This window comes from Erinaceus europaeus, chromosome 6, assembly GCF_950295315.1.
Source record: "Erinaceus europaeus chromosome 6, mEriEur2.1, whole genome shotgun sequence".
NCBI lineage: Eukaryota > Metazoa > Chordata > Mammalia > Eulipotyphla > Erinaceidae > Erinaceus > Erinaceus europaeus.
The window spans coordinates 51,326,163-51,347,716 of NC_080167.1; the positions used below are offsets into that span (position 1 = coordinate 51,326,163).

The 21,554-nt window shown below is 40.6% G+C and overlaps 1 protein-coding gene across 10 annotated transcripts in view; it reads right to left on the reverse strand.

The window, feature by feature from the left end:
- The window catches only part of BEND7 (BEN domain containing 7), a 115,288-nt gene that overhangs the window by 59,807 nt on the left and 33,927 nt on the right, over window positions 1-21,554 (reverse strand). For all 10 annotated transcript variants that reach the window (XM_060192187.1, XM_060192186.1, XM_060192184.1 and 7 more), the window contains 2 exons: window positions 15,199-15,321; window positions 11,109-11,374 (listed from right to left, as the gene is read on the reverse strand). In XM_060192187.1, the coding sequence (XP_060048170.1) occupies window positions 11,109-11,374; window positions 15,199-15,321 (389 nt within the window). The remainder of the gene's footprint in view (window positions 1-11,108; window positions 11,375-15,198; window positions 15,322-21,554) is intronic.

Sequence of the window (21,554 nt, forward strand, 5' to 3'; positions counted from 1 at the left end):
TTAACCTGCTGTGCTACTGCCCGGCCCCCCTTATTGTTATTATTATTATTATTTTTTTACCAGAGCATTGCTCAGCTCTGGCTTATGGTGGTACAGGGAGATTGAACCCAGAACTTTGAAGCCTCAGGCATGGCAATCTCTTTGCATAACTTTTATGCTATCTCCCCTACCATATATTTTTATATTATTTTATTTCTTTGCCTGGGCTGCTTCTGGGCCAACTTTTTCATCCTTTTTTTTTTTGTTTTAGACAATCAGAGGGGAAAAGACTGAGAGGCACTACAGTAGCACTCCACTTTCCACGGAGCTTGCCTCCTGTCATCCATGATGCTTCCATGTGTTGCTGGGGCTCAAACCCAGGACCTCCAGTATGCTAAGGAGTGCTGTTTCCTGGGTGAGCTACCTTTGGCCCTTCGTTCCCACTATAAATTTGGAGTTTTCACATGCCTTGTCTCTCTTCAGTACCTCAGTTACTTAGTACAGTAACATATCAAGTGTTGAGTTTGCCTTACTAGGTGGAGTAATGCTCTGAAGGCACGGGGTCTCTTGGGAATGTTCCTGTGCTCAGGCCTGTGCACATGCATTCTCTTGCTTCTCTGTATTTCCACTGTTATCTCCCTTTGCTTAGAAGTAGTTGGGGAGGGGTGTCAAGATTCATTTTGGGGGTGGGGAGAAGAACCTATGCCAGGTAAATTAAAAGATTTATCCCCAAGTCTCTCCCTGCTTTTCTTTTTTTGGCCTCTAGGGCTATTGCTAGGGCTCAGTACTGGCATTACAAATCCACTGCTCCTGGAGGCCATTTTTTCCATTTTATTGGACAAGACAGAGAGAAATTGAGAGAGGAGGGGGAGATAGAGATGGAGAGAGAAAGACAGACACCTGCAGACCTGCTTCACTGCTTGTGAAGCACCCCCCAGCAAGTGGGGAGGCGGGGGCTCAAACTGGGATCCTTGAGCAGGTCCTTGCACTTGTACTGTGTGTACTTAACTACGTGCACCACCGCCCAGACCCCCTGCAGTTTCCTTTGTATAATGTAAAGAAAAATATATCAACTGGTTTGAAAGAGGTGTGTCAATTAGCCACAGAGGGCACACTTCTGATAGAGGCAGTTTTTCTATAGATGGTATTGTCAAGACCAGATTCCAGGAAGACATAAAACGCTACATGTGGGTGCTACTTAAAAGAAGTACATGAGTATTCATATTGGACACTGAAACATTTTTTTTTCAAATTAATGAACTATACACTGGGGTGGGGAGAGCAGCAGGTTGCTTGCATATTATCATGCACAAATACCTAGGTTCAAGCCTGGAGTTACATGGAAATATGCCTGTGGGGGAGGCAGGGAACAGCATAATGGTTATACAAACAGACTCTTATACCTGAGGCTCCAAGGTTTCAGGTTCAATACCCTGCACTATCATAAGCCAGAACTGAGCAGTGCTCTGGCAAAACAATGGAGGAGTAATACTCTGGTGTCTCCCCATTTCTGTCTCTTTCCCTCTCTATCTCTGTCTCTCACCCTTTATTTAGAGGAAAGAAAAGAAAAAAAGAAAAGGCCACCAGGACTGGTGGAGTTGTGCAGGCACTAAGTTCCCTGATAACAAATAAAATTAAATTAAAAAATTAAATTAAAAAAATCATGTAAGGTTTGTGTACTTGACTGATTAGCTAATCAAGTTTCAGACTGGCTCTAGACGAAATGGGAATAGGCAGGATTGTCTTGAATAAAACTAACTTTGGAGTGAAAACATGTAACAGCCTGTAAGGATGTTTAATGACTATGAATTTAGCTTTTCTGTTTATAATATTCTCTTACATATTGATCCTTTGTTCTCATACAGTATTTTTTTAAAGCAGCAAACTGAATGTAGTTTCTGGGAAAAAAGCTTTACTTTATGAAAAGAAAATTGGAAAAAAAAACCTCTTCATAACTGATTTTATATTGCTATCAAAAGGGACTGCTTCTGTTTGAGAAAAACTGAAATTGTTTCCTGTAACTCATGTCCATTCCAGGTGCCCCAGCACCACCTGGGAATACCATGAATGGTACTGTGGCAGACCCATGTATGGAGAAGAGGTGCTGTGATGCCTCCATCTTCCATTCCTCCCCCCGCCCCAACAAAAAGATGGTTGAGTTGGGCAGGTCATTCAACTGTATTATGCATGCATGAGGCCCTGGTTTCTTTCCTTAACTGGGTTTTCCCCTTAAAATATTACTTAGCATTTATAAAATGCAATGCTCACATTTATAAAATGCTATGATCACTGATCTGGGTGGTCAGAGGCCATGAGACTGAACTGAACAGCAGAACTACTGCTGTTGCTTCCAGAAAGTGCAGCTGTAAGGAGCTCTAACAGGAGCAGCTGGTCAGTGGCAGGGAGGAGGCCCCAGTGTCCGTGGAGTGGAGACGCCATGCTGGATGAGCTACATCAAGACTCAGAGCACAAGAAGGAATTCAAGTCCCAATGAAAAATGCTCAGGCAAATGTTCTATCAAAAATCCAGGCACTCTATACACAAGCATATAGTTACTGTTGAATGGGACAAAAATTATGAGAGCCAATATTTTCTAAATGCTTTACTGGACAGAATTTTAGCACTGATATTTTAATTTTAGAAAAGACAATGTAATTTGTATCCTTGAAAACTTCTTCATGCTCTTGCATAATGGGACATTGCAAAGTCTTTTAGGGATGCTGTTAGTTTTTTCCTTTCTTGGGTGCTTAAATTAGTGACTCTGAGGGTTACAGACTGATTTATCCTAAACATCTCCAAGTCAAAAAAGCTTTTTTAAAAAATTTGTTTGATAGAGACAGATAGACATCGAGAGGGAATGAAGAGATAGAGAAGGAGATAAAGACACCAGCAACACTGCTTCACAACTAGTGAAGCTTTCCCCCTATAGATGGGGACCAGGGATTGAACCCAGGTCCTTGTGCCTGGTAACTTGCGATTGCTTATCTGAGTGCCACCACCTGGTCCCCAAGATGTTTTATATATAAGATTTTAAATACTTTAACTTCGTTTCTTCCACTGTCCCTATACTGAAATTGCTTCTCCAAGGTATTCCCCTATGCCAGTCTGTTCTTCCAGGCTCCCAGCCACTCTGACATCCCTGCTAGAGCTTTCTCCTTACACCAGTATAATCAGTTTTTCTCCTTTGCCCCTTAAATGGCAAGGACTCTATCAATCATTTTAGTATACTCTGGAGAAGAGATGAATTAACATTTATTTATTTGCTACTTGCTGTGTTCCAGGCCCATCACATAGGATTTTAAATGTAATTTCCTCCTCACAAAATGATAACTATCTTTATTTCCAGTTTGCTGATATGAAAACTAAGGAAGGACTGGAGAGGTTAGGTTAGGCTGATGCTAGGATATGTAGAGGTGGACATTTGTTTACGATTATCTAGCTTTACTAGGCAAAGATAGAAGGGGGTGGGTATTGATCGACCTGCCAATGCCACTATGCCCAGTGGAGAAGCAATTACAGAAGCAAGACCTTCCACATTCTGCAACCCATAAAGAATTTAGTTCATAATCCCAGAGGGACAAATATTAGGGGAAGATGACCAGATGGCTTTGAACTCCAATTCCATCAGGACCTGGAGAGAGAAAAGAAAACAAAGGGGGGGGGGAAGAAGGACACTCAGAAGTAGTAGGTGTGACTTAGAAAGGAAGAGAAGGCAGGACCACAGAAAAAAATGGGGATATATATATATATATATATATATATATATATATATATATATATATATGTATAGATATATAGTTATAGAAATAATAGTCAATCCATATCTTGGGATAACTACTGCAGTTTCTAATGGAGGGAATGGGGACACAGAACAGGAAAGGTGTGGAATTATATCCCTGTTATCTTATAATTTTGTAAATCAATATTAAATCACTAATAAAAAACATTATCCAGCTAATGGGTAGTGATCAAGGTTATTAATCCAGCAGTCTATAATAAAACCTGTATTCTCAAGTACACACTGCTTTAATGTCAACATGACAGTGGATAAATAATAAAAAAATTCTTGCTATCTGATTTTATTAATTCCTGATAGATTATTTTAATTAATGGCCTAAGATGATGTCAAGAGAACACATCCTGAATTCAGATGCTATTTATGTGAAAAGTAGGACTTTTTTTTCTATTGTTTTAAAAAATATTTATTTTCCCTTTCTGTTGCCTTTTTTTATTGTTGTTGTAGTTCTTGTTGTTGTTACTGATGTCGTTGTTGTTAGATAGGAAAGAGAGGAATGGAGAGAGGAGGGGAAGACAGAGGGGGAGAGAAAGATAGACACCTGCAGACCTTGTGAAGCGACTCCCCTGCAGGTGGGGAGCCAGGGGCTCAAACTGGGGTCCTTATGCCGGTCCTTGCACTTTGCACCACGTGTGTTTAACCTGCTGCGCCACCGCCCAACTCCCTTTTTTTCTATTATTACCATCAAAGCTATTGCTGGGGCTGCTCCCAATGGCCATTTAATTTTTTTTTCTTTCCCCTCCTTTCTTTTGTTGATAGAGACAGAGAGAAATCAAGAGGGAAGGGGGAGATACAGAGGAAGAGAGAATGTGTTCTCCCTTCCATCTAAATTTCTCTCTGTCCTATCAAATAAAGTTTTTTAAAAATATTTTTATTAATTTATTATTGGATAGAGACAGACAGAAATTGAGAGGGGAGGGGAAGATAGAGAGGGAAAGAGATATCTGCAGCCTTGCTTCACCACTCATGAAGCCTTTCCCCTGCAGATGGGACAAGGGGCTTGAACCTGGGTCTTTGTGCACTATAGTGTGTGCACTTAACCAGCTGTGCCACCACCTGGCCCCTCAAATAAAGTTTTTAACACAAAGAAAATATAATTACTTTAAACAGAAAACAGGATTTTCTATCATTAAAGTTATTAAAAATTATTATTATTTTACCAAAGTAGAAAAACAAATCACACAGAAAGCAACACTAAAATAAGCCTGGCAATGGATATTGTCTTGAAAAACACAACTGAACATCATTAAGTAGGAAAAACAATGACTAAATGATGGACAGCTGTCTAAATACCAGTAGAGCATTTGGTTGTGAATTCATGAAGAACTAAATATTGTACTGAAATCTGATATTTGGGTTTCTGCTTTTACTTCTTTATAATCTAAGCTTGAAGTTTATTTTATCTACTGATTTAGGAGCTCGCACATTAAATAAGTGGTTGAGTGTGCACATTACAGTACACAGGGCTGTCATGTACTTTTCAGGTTCAAAAGTTTGGTCTCCACCTGCAGGGGGAAAGCTTCATGAGTGATGAAACAGTGTCACATGTTCTCTTTCCCTCTCTATCTCCCTTAATTTCTCTCTGTCTCTATCCTAAATAAATAATAATGTGACTTAAAATGGGCCAAATAATTCTGTTCTCAAAGAGAACACTCTTTTTAAAGACATTATCTGTTCACATGTATTTGTTCATTTATACACACACATAAGCTTATTTAATAAATACTAATAATTGTCTCTAAAATGGTACTTAACTAGGACTGCTAAGCTTCACTTTTCAGCTTCTTTTTCAAGAGCCAGTATTTACTGAGTGCTTCAATACAGCAGATACTAGTCTAGGTGCTTCACCCAGCCTCCTTTGTGTCACTTCTCCAGCGTGCCAACACACCAGCTCGGAGCTCAGCACTCTTCTTGAGTGATTTTACTTCAGCAGCAGAAATCCAAAGGAGAGGAGGGTCAGTGGGGCTGCCAGGCTCCTTGGGTCCCACAGCTCAGCTGCTTGTTCAGGCAGTCTGACTGCAGAGCTTGCCCCTACACCATCAAGTTTCCCCTAGAAACTGGCAGATACACAGAATGAGCCATAATCTGCCTTTCAGTTCTTCGGTGTGACAGGTACCCCGCAGCTGTTTCTGAGTGTTGGTCTTTTCGATACCATGTAGGTAGGACAGGTTCACAACAGAGCAGGGCTGGGGACTGGCTTCACCATTCCAGCTGTGTGACAGTGAGCTGGACTAAGTGCCTCAGTTTCCTCATGTGTTAAATGAAGTTAACAATATCACTTCAAAGAGTGAGGCTGGGGGGTGGGGTGGAGTGACAGCGCACCTAGTTGAGTGCACATGCCACCATGCACAAGGACTTGGGTTTGAGCCCTTGCATCTCACCTGCAGGGTGTCAACTTCATGAGCAGTGAAGTAGGTCTGCAGGTATCTATCTTACTCTCTCCCTCTTTTCCCTCCCTCCCTTCCCTCTCTCAATTTCTCTCTGTCCTATCAAATATAATAGAAAGGGGGGAAATAAAAGGCCTCTGCAAGTGGTGGATGCATAGTGTTGACCCTAAGTCCCAGTGATAACCCTGGTGACAATAAATAAATAAATAAATAAATAAATAAATAAACAAAGCCAGAATACAATAGATTATTGAGCACAGGATGGCAATGAATATTATTAAACAGTCCCTGTTCTTGAGAAGCTGGTTATAAGAAGAGAGCTCATTAAATAATTACAAACCAGTGTAGTTCTATAGAGGAGGATCATTTGAGCTGGGAAAGCTCACTTTTTAGAATACATGCCTTACCATGCTTCAGGATCCAGGTTTGAGCCCTGGTACTATATGGGAGCACCATGGATGGCACCAGGGGAAGCTCCTCAGATGGTGGAGCGGTGCTGTGGTGTCTCTCCGCCTCCTCCTCTATCTGAAATAAAAAGAATGAACAACTCGGCCTGGAATCAAAGGAAATACACACACATGATGCCCTCATATCAAGAGAGAGAGAAGATTGTTCAAATTATATTGATGCCTAATGGTCAGGAGGAAGGGTTTAAGGTGCAGAGAGGGGTAATGAGGAAAGAACAAAAATTGGGAGTTAAAATGGAGGAGAGGGTTCTAACTGAAGCTGAGTTTTAGACCCAAAGTCTTCTAAATTTGGTACATCATGATTAAGGCAACTGTGGATGTTTCTGTCACTTGCAGATACATCACCACATCGGTCTCGCCAGGCACGGCAGAGGCTTTCCCATGCACCCTATCATTTAGTATTTGCAGCACTAGGGCTCGGCAGCTGGTTTTGGTGGGAGCTCACTGCTTCCCTGAGTTGGAGTGTGATAATCACTAATGGGCCAGAAAGTCTGCTGCCAAGATCTGCAGCCCCCACTGAGCCCTAGGGCATGTGCTTTCACCTGGATGTGCAAATCTGTATTTGTTTGGATGACACAACAGTCACAGGATTAAGAAACAAAAGGCTACTTCATGCATTATAAAATTTTGCAAGTTTTTTTTTTTTTTTTTGCCTCCAGGGTTATTGCTGGGGCTCAGTGCCTGCACTATGAATCCACTGCTCTTGGAGCCCATTTTTTCCCTTTTGTTGCCCTTGTTGTTTATCGTTATTATTGTTGTTATTGTCATCATTGTTGTTGGATAGGACAGAGAGAAATTGAGAGAGGAGAGGAAGATGGGGGTGGGGGAGAAAGATATACACCTGCAGACCTGCTTCACTGCTTGTGAAGTGACTCTCCTGCAGGTGGGGAACCAGGATCCCTACACTGGTCCTTGAGCGATTAATGTCATGTGTGCTTAACCCGCTGCGCTACCGCCTGGCCCCCTACAGTAAAATCTTACATTTAATTATGTAGTATGGCACAGATTTCATATTTGTTTGTTTTTTGACCCTTCTCCTATTTTTAAAATGTCTAATGCACTTTTGAGGATGCTGAACTTCCTTGCACTTGCCATCCAGAGCTGAAAGCCTGCCTTTGTCCTGGCTCTCCTGGTCTCTGTCAAAGGTGCCAAACTATCTAGCAACAAGCCAAGGTTTCCAAGACAGAAACTTAGAGGACCCCCAACCTGCTGTGAGGGCACCTCATAAAACTCTCATTTCTCTTTCTGGTAGGCTCAGTGCTCTCAATCTTTTGCCTGCTTGACACCCTTCTTCCTGGTTTCTCTACCTCTAGAATGTTCTTTTGTCATCTATCCATTATCCACAGTGCTGCTCCAGTTTTCATTCTTTTTAAATTAATTGATTAATTATTTTATCGACATCAGGGTTATTGCTTGGGCTTGGTGCCTGCACGACAAATCCACTGCTCCTGGTGGCCATTTTTCCTGTTTCTTTTCTTTTTTAATTGATAGGACAGAGAGAAATTGAGAGGGGAGGAGGAGGTAGAAAGGGAGGGAGGGCAGACGAGAGGGGGGGGAGACGGAGAGGGAGACCTGCAGATCTGTTTCACTGCTTGTGAAGCATCCCCCTCTGTAGGCAGGGAGCAGAGGCTCAAACTGGGGTGGACTTGCACAAAGTAATACATGTACTTAACTAGATGCACCACTGCCTGACCCCTCCAGTTTTTCTTCTAAAACATGGGTGTGACTGACTATTCCTCCACCTGAAACTTGGCAGTGGCTCCCTAAGTACAATAGATCAAGGCCATGGGCCTCAGAGAACATGCTAGGACATTGAGGAATGGGCCTCACCTACCTGACCTACTTCCCTCCTTCCTTTCTTTTTTTCAGAGAGGCAGACAGAGAATGAAAGAGACCATAGCACGAACCTTCCTTCAGTGTTGTGCATGCTGGGCTTGAACCTTAGTTATGCACATGACAAAGCAGAACACTAGCCAAGTGAGCTATGTCACCAGCTTCACTTTAATTTTTTATTTTATTTATTAATTTTTATTTATAAAATGGGAATATTGACAAGACCATAGGATAAGAGGGATACAATTTCACACAATTCCCACCCACCAGAACTCTGTATCCAATCCCCACCCTTGATAGCTTTCCTATTCTTTATCCCTCTGGGAGATGAGTATGGGATGATCCCACTCATAAACAGAAGTTGAAAAAGAAGAACAGAAAGGGAAACTCAAAGCCGAATCGTAGTGAGTTTGGAGTATGACACCAAAGTAAAAATCTCTGGTTGGAGGGTGAGGGGAGATGTTCAGCTTCACTTTTTTTTGGCCAGAAGGCTCTGTTAGCAACCTTGCACCACTTACCTAATCCTACAACTTTGGACCTAGCCTTCCCCAAGCTGGATACTTTCCAAACTCTCATCTTCAGAAACATAGTCCCAGCTATATCACACATGTCCAACTACACTGTATCTTCTCCGATCTAGTTCAGAAAACAATTCCTAAAAGGCTTTTTTTTTTTTTAATGTCTTTTCTATTCTTTCCTCTGGACTTATGCCTTATGGCTAAGAAATAATTAAAAGCCACAGATAGTAGGACCTACATTTGGATGCCTTAGCATTGATGGTCCCACCACCTATGGGAGTCAGTCCTCATGCTCATCCCTGTGGCTGGCTACACAGGCCAGTCTTACTAGTGCTATGTAAGCTCAGTCCACAAAAAGATGTCCTCCTCCAGTGATGGCACTGCACAGACCTCTAGGTGCAGTCAGTTTTGGATGAACAGATGGATCAGATTGCATATCTGCTGGGTCAAGATGTATCTGCCTATCACTTTTATTTAGAAGAATGTTATTCTTCAGAGATAGTACCTAGTTGAGTTTTCATAGGTCACTTTGAATGTACTTTATTTATTTAGCAGATATTGTTAGCAAGAGTGAAATGAATGAAAAGCATATTGTTTTGATTTAGTATATAAATAAAATTATAATAAGATCTTATCCTATTGCCTTTATTTAATATACCCAAGGTCTTTATCAGCTCTTCTTCCATTTATCTCTGAAATACACTTCAGCTTAAAATTTTTTTTAAGGAGAAAGTTGAGTTACTATCATTAGATCAATCCATGTAGGACATGACTAATACAATTTAAAAAAACTGTTCCTGGTACAGAAATGCTTATCAGAAAAGAATGCTTACAAAATTTGATAAACATGTAATGGTGGCATAAAAACTGCTTGAATGTGTTTGTACTATACAACTACTTACCTGTTTCCAGATGTGCAATATTCATGGGCTTTGAAACTAGAGCCTTAGTTGCAATGATAATTATTATATAATCAAATGTTCTGACTGGCCCAAGGAGAGCCTTGTCATCATTGTGATTTTTAAAAATGTAAATTTTAGTCTAGAAAAACTTCTGAACAATCACAGAGTGCATTCATGTGTTTCATGGATGAAACAAAACAATAGTCTTTCCCTCCAAGGAATGGCTAAAAGTTCAAATGATTTTCTAATCTAAAAAAGTCACAAGGTGACTATTTTTGTTGCCTCCCTGTATTTAAAGCCCCAGTGTGGATATATGCTAGCAAATTGTCTTTCTGCAATGTGAAAGGGAACACTTTTCAAAAATAGCAATTTATTTCTTATTTAAAGGCTAACGGTACGGCCAAACTCCAATCCTATAGAGGCCTGTGGGAGTTCTCAGCAGGATCCTCATCCTATGCAATCTTGTAATAATAGATCACCCATTTTTCTTTATTTTAAGACCTCTCCCAACAAGTTGGGGTTTGCATTAGTGTGTTTTGATATTATTGTAAATAGGGTGCGCAAGTGCAAAAAAGATAGTGTATTGTTTGTATTGTTAGAGAAGCTAGTTGACGGTCACATGAATATGAAATGGAAGTCAGATGGCTATTTCAATTGTCACCCAGCATCATGAACTGCACAGCATTCGAGCTGTGATATTAAAATAGAAAAACCTTTGCAGAGCGTTAACCTATCATTACCCAGAGTAAATGGCATGGCTCTGCAACCTAATTAGCAGTGTAGCTTGCATCTATAAAGTAGAATTAGCACTATTGCTCCCTTTTTATTATTAGTTTGTGTTTCTAGAAAGGTGTGACCTTATCTGTAAAGTTCTGATCATTTATGCCCATCTACAAAGGATTTAATTATGTTCTTTTAGCTCTCTAAACCGAGGAAATTGAAAACAGCTTCTGCAAAATTAAAAATGTTAAAGAAATTAGTGAGCAGATATTTACTCCATTACCCTTTTTCTTGCAGAGGCAAAGAATGGAAACACATTTAAATAAAAAGGCATAGGATGTTCAGAGGAGGAAATTCTAGGCTAGGCAAATATTCATTCTTCAGAATACCTGAAAGTTTTTTTACTCCTCTTGGGCAGAATTAGTTAAGAGGAAAATGTATTCATACTGTGAGCCCCCTCAAAGTTATACTGTAGTAGTGTCAGCAGCCAGAAAATAGCAACTTACATCTGTGGCAGGTGATTCCAGGACAATGCCAAATCCTAAGAGACGGTTCTCCTCCGAGGAGGTGTGCTCGGCGGCCTGGAGACCAGACTGCTCAGAGGCCACTGATGTCTTCTTGTCTGTTTCTAATGTACTGGGCTTCTGTTTCACAGTGAGTGGCTCAACGGTCTTTTGGGGCACTTTTTTCTTTTTATTTCTCTTGCGTGAGACAGCAGTACGCTGAGAGCATATAAGGGAAATTGGGGGTTGTTGTCGGTTTTGGGTTCCAACTGTGAATAAACAAAAATATGGTACAGGCACTTGTGTCTCACTTAGGGAAACACAGCACAATGCCTAGCTATATGCTCTACAATCAGACCAAAGTGAGGCTAGCTTGAAGATGATGTGCAACCAAATGAACCTCATGCTGGATGCTCAGGGCACAGTCAACTGTAAAGGTAGGACACCCGAAAAAGCCCTTCTTCAAACTCAGGTGAATAATCACTCACACAGCTGCTGCACAAAGGATGGAAAGCAAGGATGAAGACTTATGAGACCCCTGAGCATGATTTTACAGACTGCAGGCATTTCTGTACATAGAAAAACTAAGGAGCTTAAATTGAGGTATGGCTGCTCATGCTCTCTGGTCAGCTAATCCTAGGAGTATTCCTGGTGCCATCAGAGGTTAGACCAATTGGGTGTTAGCAATCTAAAGATGCTGGAACTGACAAAGACAGAACCAGGACAGTCATTTGGGTAAGACTCACCAGAAGAAGCAGTCTGGGATGATTCTCAAATGGGTTTCAGGAAGCATATGGGAAAAGTCTGCTAGTTACTCATCAGAGTCAGTCAGTGATTCCTTCCTCACCAAATTAACTACTCACTCATCAACTGTCCCTGTAGGATCATGCTATCAGTCAGACCTGCTCACTCTTGTGCCAAAAATTAGGGATGATGTAGTTTTGTACAACTGAAACAAGTTAGCAAAATCCAGGAACAGCCTGAGTTTCAAAGATAAAAGAACATGAGCTAATACCGAATACATATTGATACTTAGGGAAGTCAAGGGTATTAATTATAGTTTTCATAGGTGAGGTTTGAGAAGATATTGGCTAACCATTTAACAACACAGTGATGGAAAGTTTAATAGAAAAATAAGGCATTATTATTTAAATCCTTATGTATTACCATGGCTTGTAAATGTGATTACAGAAAATGCTTGTTTTTTTTTTTAATAGAAATATGCTTATAAGTTAAATGAAAACTAAAGATCTGTAAATGCACATAAATACAGGTCGTTTCCTATTTGCAAATAAATAATATTTTTATTGCACATGGGATTTTCATCTCCAGACTGGAGATGAAATCTTACTTACAAATAAGGACTGGAGTGATTTATACTGTATATGAACAGTGGAAAGCTTTTTTCTTTTTCTTTAACCACCTGTGCAGAAATTAGTGTTCACTGGTTCTTGATCTTGGCTGCACAACAGAATTACTGGGAGCTTCAAAAGGGGTTCCTACCTGGGTCTCTCCTCACACTAAGGAAATTGGAATCTCCAGGACGGATCTGGACATTGCATTTTTTTTTTTTTGCCTCCAGGGTTATTGCTGAGGCTCGGTGCCTGCACTATGAATCCACTGCTCCTGGAGGCCATTTTTTTCCACTTTGTTGCCCTTGTTGTTGTCATTATTGTTATTGTTGCCATTGATGTCGTCATTGTTGGATAAGACAGAGAAAATGAAAGACGAGGGGAGGCAGAGAGGAAGAGAGAAAGATAGACACCTTCAGACCTGCTTCACTGCATGTGAAGCGACCCCCTGCCACAGGTGGGGAGCAGAGGGCTCGAACCAGGATCCTTAAGATGGTCCTTGCACTTTGCTCCATGTGCATGCTTAACCTGCTGCACAACTGCCCGACTCCTGACATTGGCTTTTTTTTTTTTTTTTTTTTTTTTTTTTTTACTGTCAGAAACAGCTTTTACTGTGGGGGTCATGGGCAGGGCTCAAAAATCAGTAGGTACATTACCCTTGGACATTGGCATTTTTTAAAAAGTTCAAGTGATTCCAATATTCAAGCGACTTCAAAAGTAAAGAGCTCTCCTCTGTTCTACCCAAATTTTCACCTAAGGTTAGGTCTCCATTTCCAGTGAATACCAAGCTAATGTAGAAATGATCTATGCAGCATGCCAACTCTTTTCAAGTTTTAAGAGTCTAAAATAAATGCAGAGATGTTTTTGGTTTAAGGAACACAGGGGCTCTCTCAGTTTTTCTTCTCTGGCAAGCCTGGACACAACTCTAGTCTGCTGCTATATCCAGATTATTATTGCTTGATCTTATTCCTCATCTTTTCCTTACAGTAAAGGTGAAACTTTCTAAATATAACTTAAATCTGTCTTAGAGGTAACAGGGCTTAAGTAAATCTTCCCATACAACACAAATTCTTAAGTTTAAGAAAATTAAAGAAGTGTAATTTATTCAGTTTATCCTTTCTGCTATCCAACAGCTTGGGAATCTCTTACTGCCCTAATCTACAAAGGTTCAGAAAAGAAAACATGGTGACAAAGTGGCATTTACTTAATAGATTCTAGAAAGGATTCAGTCAAGGATTTAAATGGTTGTAATTTGTAGTTTGCCATTTCAGTAGTAAGAAGCTTAAGTAACTAAATAAATCATTACAATTTCATATGCATATTTTCTTAAGTACTAATACATTCTTCCTCTGAGAGAGGAATCTGTACACAATGAAGTAACCTTTCTTTGGAGCTCCTTATTTAGGAGATGGTAACCTTTGCCAGATTAATAAGAACACAGATTACTGTGGAGGAACAAGTGAGTCAAATGCTTGCTGGTCTGCCCAAACCATTTTTTTCTCCCTTGGGATTAAGTCAAATTTGGTTTATAAAACTAGATTTTGCTTTTCAGAGAGTCTTCTGCTCAGCTGATTTTCATGTAATCTTATGAGACTGACAGGTCTGCATATAAAATATTCTTATAGCAAAACCAGGCCACTGAATATTAAAGTTTTACTAGAATCCCTAAATGGCACCAAGTACAACTCCTCAAGGGTGGCATTCCTGAATGCCAGAAGCCACCCCCCACATGGTGTGGCTTACAGAGGGGTGGGGTGCTAAGAGGGGAAGCTTAGTGAAGTGATTCTTTTCTGGACCCATGACATACAAGTTCTGTTTCCTCTTTAACTGTGGCTTTAGTGAAGACCTAGTTGTTCAGGCTTCTCTGCAATGCTCCCTGACTTTGTGACCACACTATGGAATAGCTTATGCTGTAGCCAGGCTTCACAGAGCCCACCTGCACTTGCTACTTTCTACCACTGTGACTTAGGTATTAGTGTTCCATCTAAAAAGGAAACACTAGAGGCTGAGAGGTCACTCAGCCAGAAGAGGAGAAACTGAGACCCCCAAATTGCACCTTCATGGATCTTCACCTGGTCTGACATGTGTGAGAAGAAAATAGGCATGGGGGAGCTCAAGAGGACAGAGACTCAGAAGGTGTCTCTGAGTGCCAGTGTCCTGAAGGTTAGAGAGTGAAGTCACGAGCAGAGCCCAAGGGCTGACATTTCTGTCTGCTCTTGCTCCCCAGTATCCCTCTTTTCCATCAGACCTTGCTCCCCCAGGGGGTTCTCCAAGTATAAAATGTTGTAGTTTCCAACTTCCATGGCCCAAAGGGACCTGTGCACAGGTTGGGGTTATACACCTCAGGAGGTCAGATGAGTCTCCCTCATCTTCTTTTCTCATGAGAACCTTAATGTCGATACACATTAAGAAAATGAGATGAAGAACTTTGGCCACCTCCAGGTATAGTTGTTTCACAATTTAATTAACTGACATTCCTGAGTCCCAGGAGATCACAGGTGAAGTATATTCAGTGCATGAGCATAAGGATATGAATAGTACTGTTAGCAATTAAAAATGCTTCAATTTGCTAAAGGTAAAAAATGGGTTGTAGAAAAAGCTGAGAAATTGGCTACTTGAAAAAGCACAGCAAGGCAGCAAGGTGGGAAGAACTAAACAATAAAAACACAATAAACACCCCAACGAGATGTCACAGAAGCATTAAAAATCAAAGGACTCGAGCCAAGGCCTGATCTTTGTACCTGCTTGCATTTGCATTAATTTCCGCATGGTCTTGAGTTCTTGGAGAATGGCCTGCAAGGTTGACTGGCAGTTACAAGTACAGCAGTTTGATCCCACTGATGAATTCACCACTGGAAGTTCTCCTAAGCATGAAAGAAAAGAATGACATACTCCAAACAACAACAAAATTATATAGGGGGCCTGAACTGGTGAAGGTGGGGTGAAGCATCATGACAGGATTTTGAAGTATGCGCAATTAGATGGAACTGTGCTGAAGGAAAATGTAACCCATAGTTTTCACATCCTAAATTTTGGGATCTGACTTGATTTAATTATCCAGGCTTCTATATCATAAGGTTCATGCTGTTCCACTAGGATGGGGTGCTTGCAGGAAAGCACACACACAAGGAATGGCCACAGCAGGTACCCTCTTGCCACACCAGTTCATCTCCAATCACAATACCATCAAGTCACTAGAATCACACTCATATTAATTTGCACCAAAAAAAAAAATTAGTCCTGAGAATAGGCTTACCCCAAACTCTGTAATATGCATATTATAAGATTCATATCAAGAATGAAATATCTAACTATTAAAAACAGTTCTAGCATTAAACATGCTATTAAAACTTAAGAACTGTGAGCAAATTCAGATTTGTAGAAGGGTGTAGTGTGTCTGGGTTGGGGCAGAGCAGGGTTTAGGGAGGATGTATTTGAACTTGATAGGGAGAGAGTATTGCTGGTCTTCAACTTTATGCAGGAAAGCCTTCTACGTTTTTGTTTTATTCCCATTTCTTATAGGTCCCTCATTTTAATTCCCTTTTCACTACCTGAATTTAAAAGTTTTCTGACTATCAGAATAGAAAAATGGTCCAGAAAGGTGAAGTCATGCTTGTCCAATGACCTGGCTATGCACATATGCACACTATTAAACTTAAAATCATTTTCCCTCTTTTCACTCCCTCCCTTTCTTTTTTTCTTTTCCTTTGTCACCTGTGTTTTCAGTGGGACTTCATACCTGCGTGATTCCATCATTCTTGGTGCACCCACACCTGCCTCCTCCCTCCCTCCCTCCCTTTCAAGAGAGGGGACAGACACCATAGTACTCCACTGCTTAAGGAGCTTCCCCTTTGCACGGAGCTTCCCTGTGGTGGCTGGGAGCTTAAACACAGTTCCCCACACCTGAGAAAGTGTACACCTTACCAGGTGAGCTATTTCCCAACTTCCAAAACAATTTTTATTCCTTAATGAAACTATCTTGTTTTGTTTTCCTGTTTGTGAACAGATATCTTCCTGTGGTCCCTAGAATAAAATGGACATTTGGAATCTTCCTTTCAGTAGTGTTCCTTCGGGCATCAGCATTCACCTCACTGCTCTGAAGTGGATCAGTGCAAGAGACTGCTGTTCTAGGGTTTTCTATGACTGGAAAAGGTATGTTCTAAGGATTTTGTCCCGTTGACTCTTAGATCCTACGATATGTTTTATTTATAGATGTTGTAGAGAGATTCATCAAATGGAAACTATGAAATACAGATAATATTTGATGGGGCCAGGTGGTTGAGTGCACATTATGATGCACAAGAACTTAGGTTCAAGGCCCTAGTCCCCACCTGCAGGGGAAAGCTTCACGAGTGATGCAGCAGGGCTGCAGGTGCCTCTCTGTCTATCTCTCTATCTCTCCCTCCCCTCTCGGTTTCTGGCTGTCTCTATCCAATAAATAAATAAAAATAACAACAACAACAACAAAACAGATAATGTTTGAGTAGCACATTCAAAGTTGTAGCAAACTGAGATGTTATGACTTTAAAATTAAAAATAACAAAAATATGAATAAAGCCAAAAAAACCCCAAAGTAGTCACAGTCACACATGATGTATTTCTTTCTTTAAATTTTTTTGTATTTATTTTCCCTTTTGTTGCCCTTGTTTTTTTAATATTTATTTATTCCTTTTTGTTGCTTTTTTATTGTTGTAGTCACTGTTGGATAGGACAGAGAGAAATGGAGAGAGGAGGAGAGAAAAATAGACACCTGCAGACCTGCTTCATCACCTGTGAAGTGACTACCATGCAGGTGGGGAGCCGGGGGGGTCGAACAGGGATCCTTTTAAGCCCATCCTTGTGCTTTGCGCCACCTGCGCTTAATCCACGGCACTACCGCCCTACTGCCCGCACTTGTTGTTTTTTATTGTTGTTATAATTATTACTGTTACTGTTATTGATATTATCATTGTTAGATAGGACAGAGAGAAATGGAGAGGAAAACAGAGAGGGGGAGAGAAAGATAGACATGTGCAGACCTGCTTCACCGCCTATGAAGGGACCCCCTCTGCAGGTGGGGAGCTGGGGGCTTGAACCGGGATCCTTACACTGGTCCTTGTGCTTTGCGCCACGTGTGCTTAACCCACTGAGCTACTGCCCAACTCCCAATATGATGCATTTCTATTGTAAACATGCAAGCAGTAACACAAAAAGATCTATTCTCAAAGTAGGGGGTATTTATGTTTGTTACTAGAAATATTAATAACCCATACCAAAGTTAGTGTACCACTCTTACTGTATTCTGAAGTACAGCAATGTTCACCCAAAACATACAAGTTTACTAGCTCCGTATACACTGAAGGGCATTTTATTTCTTCTATTGTTTCTTCCATGGCAGCAGCTGCACGAGGAGGCCCTTATAGAACATTTCTAGCCATGATCTTGAGTACTATTTTTATCATTTCTAGAGGATAAAAACCAACCCTTTTCCGCTTTGTTATAAATCATTTCCTAATTTTAAAGAGAACTGACTTTTTATTTTTATGGAGGAGTCTTTAAAGAGCTCTTTCCTTCCAAGCTGGAAACCAGCCAGTGTGTGAATCTGATATGGCTTATGCAATATTGAGAAGACACCACATATGTCTGGGGTCCCCTCTGGCTTAACAGCCATGTCTCACGTGGCCTTGCGTGCCTCTGAACTGCCTACCTCCTGACAGTGGCATTTAAAAAAAGAAATCAAAATAACTTTTATCTTCTTGAAGAATAATAAATAGGGGAAAATCTTTTTTTAACATTTCAAGGAAACTGAAAAGACATTCTTAATTGTTTTCTTATCCTTTCTATGAAAACTGTAGATCTCTACAGCTAAAAATAATTTATAGAATAAGCACCATCCAATCCCACTCAATGGGAAATTAGCCTAGTGGAAAAGCCATCAGTTGTTTTTCTTAAGCTTTGAAAAAAAATTTTTTTTTCTTTTGCTGTTTTATTTTTTTCTTGACAATTAGGAATTTACGTCAAGGATGTTTTACTGTAAGGGAATAATATCTAATGTTGATGAAATAGGTTACAAAATATGGACTGTCTGTTTTGTGTGAAGTGAAGGGGATGAGTGTCAGTGGGGGGGGGAAGGCTGTAGTTCTTCCCTTCAACTCTGACTATTCTGATCATGAAAAGTAAAGGGGCATACAAGAGAGTGGATTAATAATACATGAAATGAGCAAGAAACCTCCTTTTAAAATTTATTTATTTCCCCTTTTGTTGTCCTTGTTTTTATTGTTGTTGTAGTTATTATTGTTGTTGTCATTGTTAGATAGGACAGAGAGAAATAGAGAGCGGAGGGGAAGACGGGGAGAGAAAGATAGACACGTGCAGATCTGCTTTACTGCCTGTGAAATGACTCCCCTGCAGGTGGGGAGCCAGGGACTTGAACCAGGATCCTTAGACCAGTCCTTGCACTTTGTGCCACGTGTGCTTAACCCTCTGTGCTACCGCCCTACTCCCAGAAGCCTCTTTTAATGACAAAGGGGAGCTCTTTTTGCCCTATTGTTTAGTCTTTTGTGATAATACTAACAACTGTATACTGGAAAAGATAGTTCTTACTTTCTAGTGGGCTCAACTCTTTACTAAGAAATAGTTTCTTCTAGTAAAGAATTCCTGGGTGAAGGCCTGGGAGACAGCTGACCTGACAGAACATATACTTTAGCATGCATGAGTATCTGGATTCAAGCTCTGGCACCACACAGTAACACCATGCACAGCAGGTGCTGTGGTGTCTTTCCTCTTATCTCTCTCTCTCCCTCTTTGGCTCTCTCTATCTTAGATAATAATAGAGTCCACCAGAAACACAATCTTATATACATGAAGCCCTAGCATGCCAAAACCAACAAAGCCCCCACCCATAGACTACTGATTTCTTTCAAGGGGGCTCAGAACAATACATGGAGAAAGGAGAATCTTTTTAACAAATGATGCTGGGAAAATCAAGTTGACATGTGCAGAAGAGACAGGAACACCCCACATCACCATGCACAACAGTTAACTCCAAACAGACTGACAACATGGGTGTTAGAGGCCAGAAACAATCAAATACACAGAATAAAATGTTGGTAGAACACTCTATGGGATTTTCTTTGGAGACATCTTTGAAGCATCAAGTCCAACAGCAAGAAAAACAAAAACAAACCAGTGGATTACATCAAACTGAGATGTGTCCACACTGCAAAAAGAACCATAACCAAAACAGAAAGGCACTGCACTGAATGAGAGGAGATCTTTACATAACAGACAAGGGTTAGTAATCAAAATAGATAAAGGAAAAAAAAAAAAACTCAATAGCAACAAACAAACAACTCCATTAAAAAAATGAGAAGACATGAACAGCATCTTCACAAAAGAGGGTAGCCAAATGGCAAGCAGATATGAAAAAATGTTCAAGTCACTGATTATCAGAGAAAGACAACAATGAGATACCACTTCACACCTGTGAGAATGTCATACATCAGAAAGGTTAGAAGCAACAAATGCTGGGGGTGCGGGGTGGGGGAGAAGGAGCCCTTCTATACTGCTGGAGGGAATGCAAACTGGTTCAGTCCCTAGGGAAGACAGTCTGCAGATACTTCATAACAATAGAAATTAACCTACCTCCATACTCCCAGAGGGATAAAAAAAAAATAGGGAAACTTCCAAAGGAGGGGATGGGATATGGAACTCTGGCAGTGGGAATTGTATGGAATTGTATCCCTCATATCACAATCTTGTCCATCATTATTAAATCACTAATAAAAAACTAAAAAAAAAAAAAAAGAAATGAACCTACCTTTTGGAGGGGATTGTGCTTAGTGGAGTAAATAAAGAGGTAAAAAACAACTACCTGATAGTTTCACTCATATGTGGAATCTAAAGAATTGAAACACATGACCTTGCAAAGAAACAGAAGTATCCAACCTGTCTCTAAGACTTTGTGAGAACTATGATGGCTACAGATGGGAGCGGGGCACAGAACTTTGATGGTGGGTGCAATGTGGAACTATACCCTATAATATATTTTAAATCACTAATAAATTTTTTTAAAAAAGGAAATGGACCTCCCCTATGACCCGGCAATTCCTCTCCTAGGGACCTATGCAAAGAAAACAGAAACACCTATCTATGTGGAGATTAGAATGTAGAGATTAGAAACTGTTACTTCTTAGAGACTGTTACACTGAAACCAACTGTTACTTGTTACAGACTTTTACATTGAAACCAACAGTTCCTTGTTACAGCCATTAAACTGAAACCAACCTCTTGTTCTGTGTACTCTAAAAAGCCGAAAGCAACAATGTTGCGGGGTCGTTGGCAGCAGACTCTCCCCTTGTGTGGAAGGGTGTCGGAGACCCAAGCTTAAGCTTGCTAATAAAGGCTCTTGCTATTGCATATGATGCTGGTCTTCCTTGTGTGAGATCGGGACTCGAACTTCTGGGCACAACAATCTAAACACCAACAGTCATAGCAGCACTATTTGTAATAGCCCAAACATGAAAGCAACCCAGATGACCACCAGCAGACGAACAGTTAAGAAAGTGGTGGGTGTACACAACAGAATACCACTCAGGTATTAAAAATTGAAATCATCTCCTTTGCCTCATCTTGGATGGAACTTGAAGGAATCATGTTAGATGAGATCAGCTTGAAGAAGGATGCAAACCAGATGATCTCAATTATAGGTGGAACTGAAGGAAGGAAAGGGACTGAACCTGAACTAGACATGATGTTACAGAAAGGCCAAGAGTGTGCGATGGGGAGAGGCTGAGAAGGTGTTGGGGGCCAAATGCACAGTGGTGGAAGAAGACCTGAGCTGGTGATTGGAATGCTATGCAGACACCTATTATGGAAGGATGAGAAATGGTAGCATTGTGACAACTGTGTTGTAAACCACTACTTCCCTAATAAAGCAATATTTAAAAGAGAGAACTCCCTGTCTTTCTATCGTTTTTATTTCAGACTCCTCTCCTTCCCTGTCTTTAAAATCAACTAAGCTAGGAAGTCTCATAAGACTACCAATTGTGGGGAATGGGCAGTTGCAAACAAGCCTGCTTTTAAGCCCTCAATCCCCACTTGTAGGAAGACAACTTCA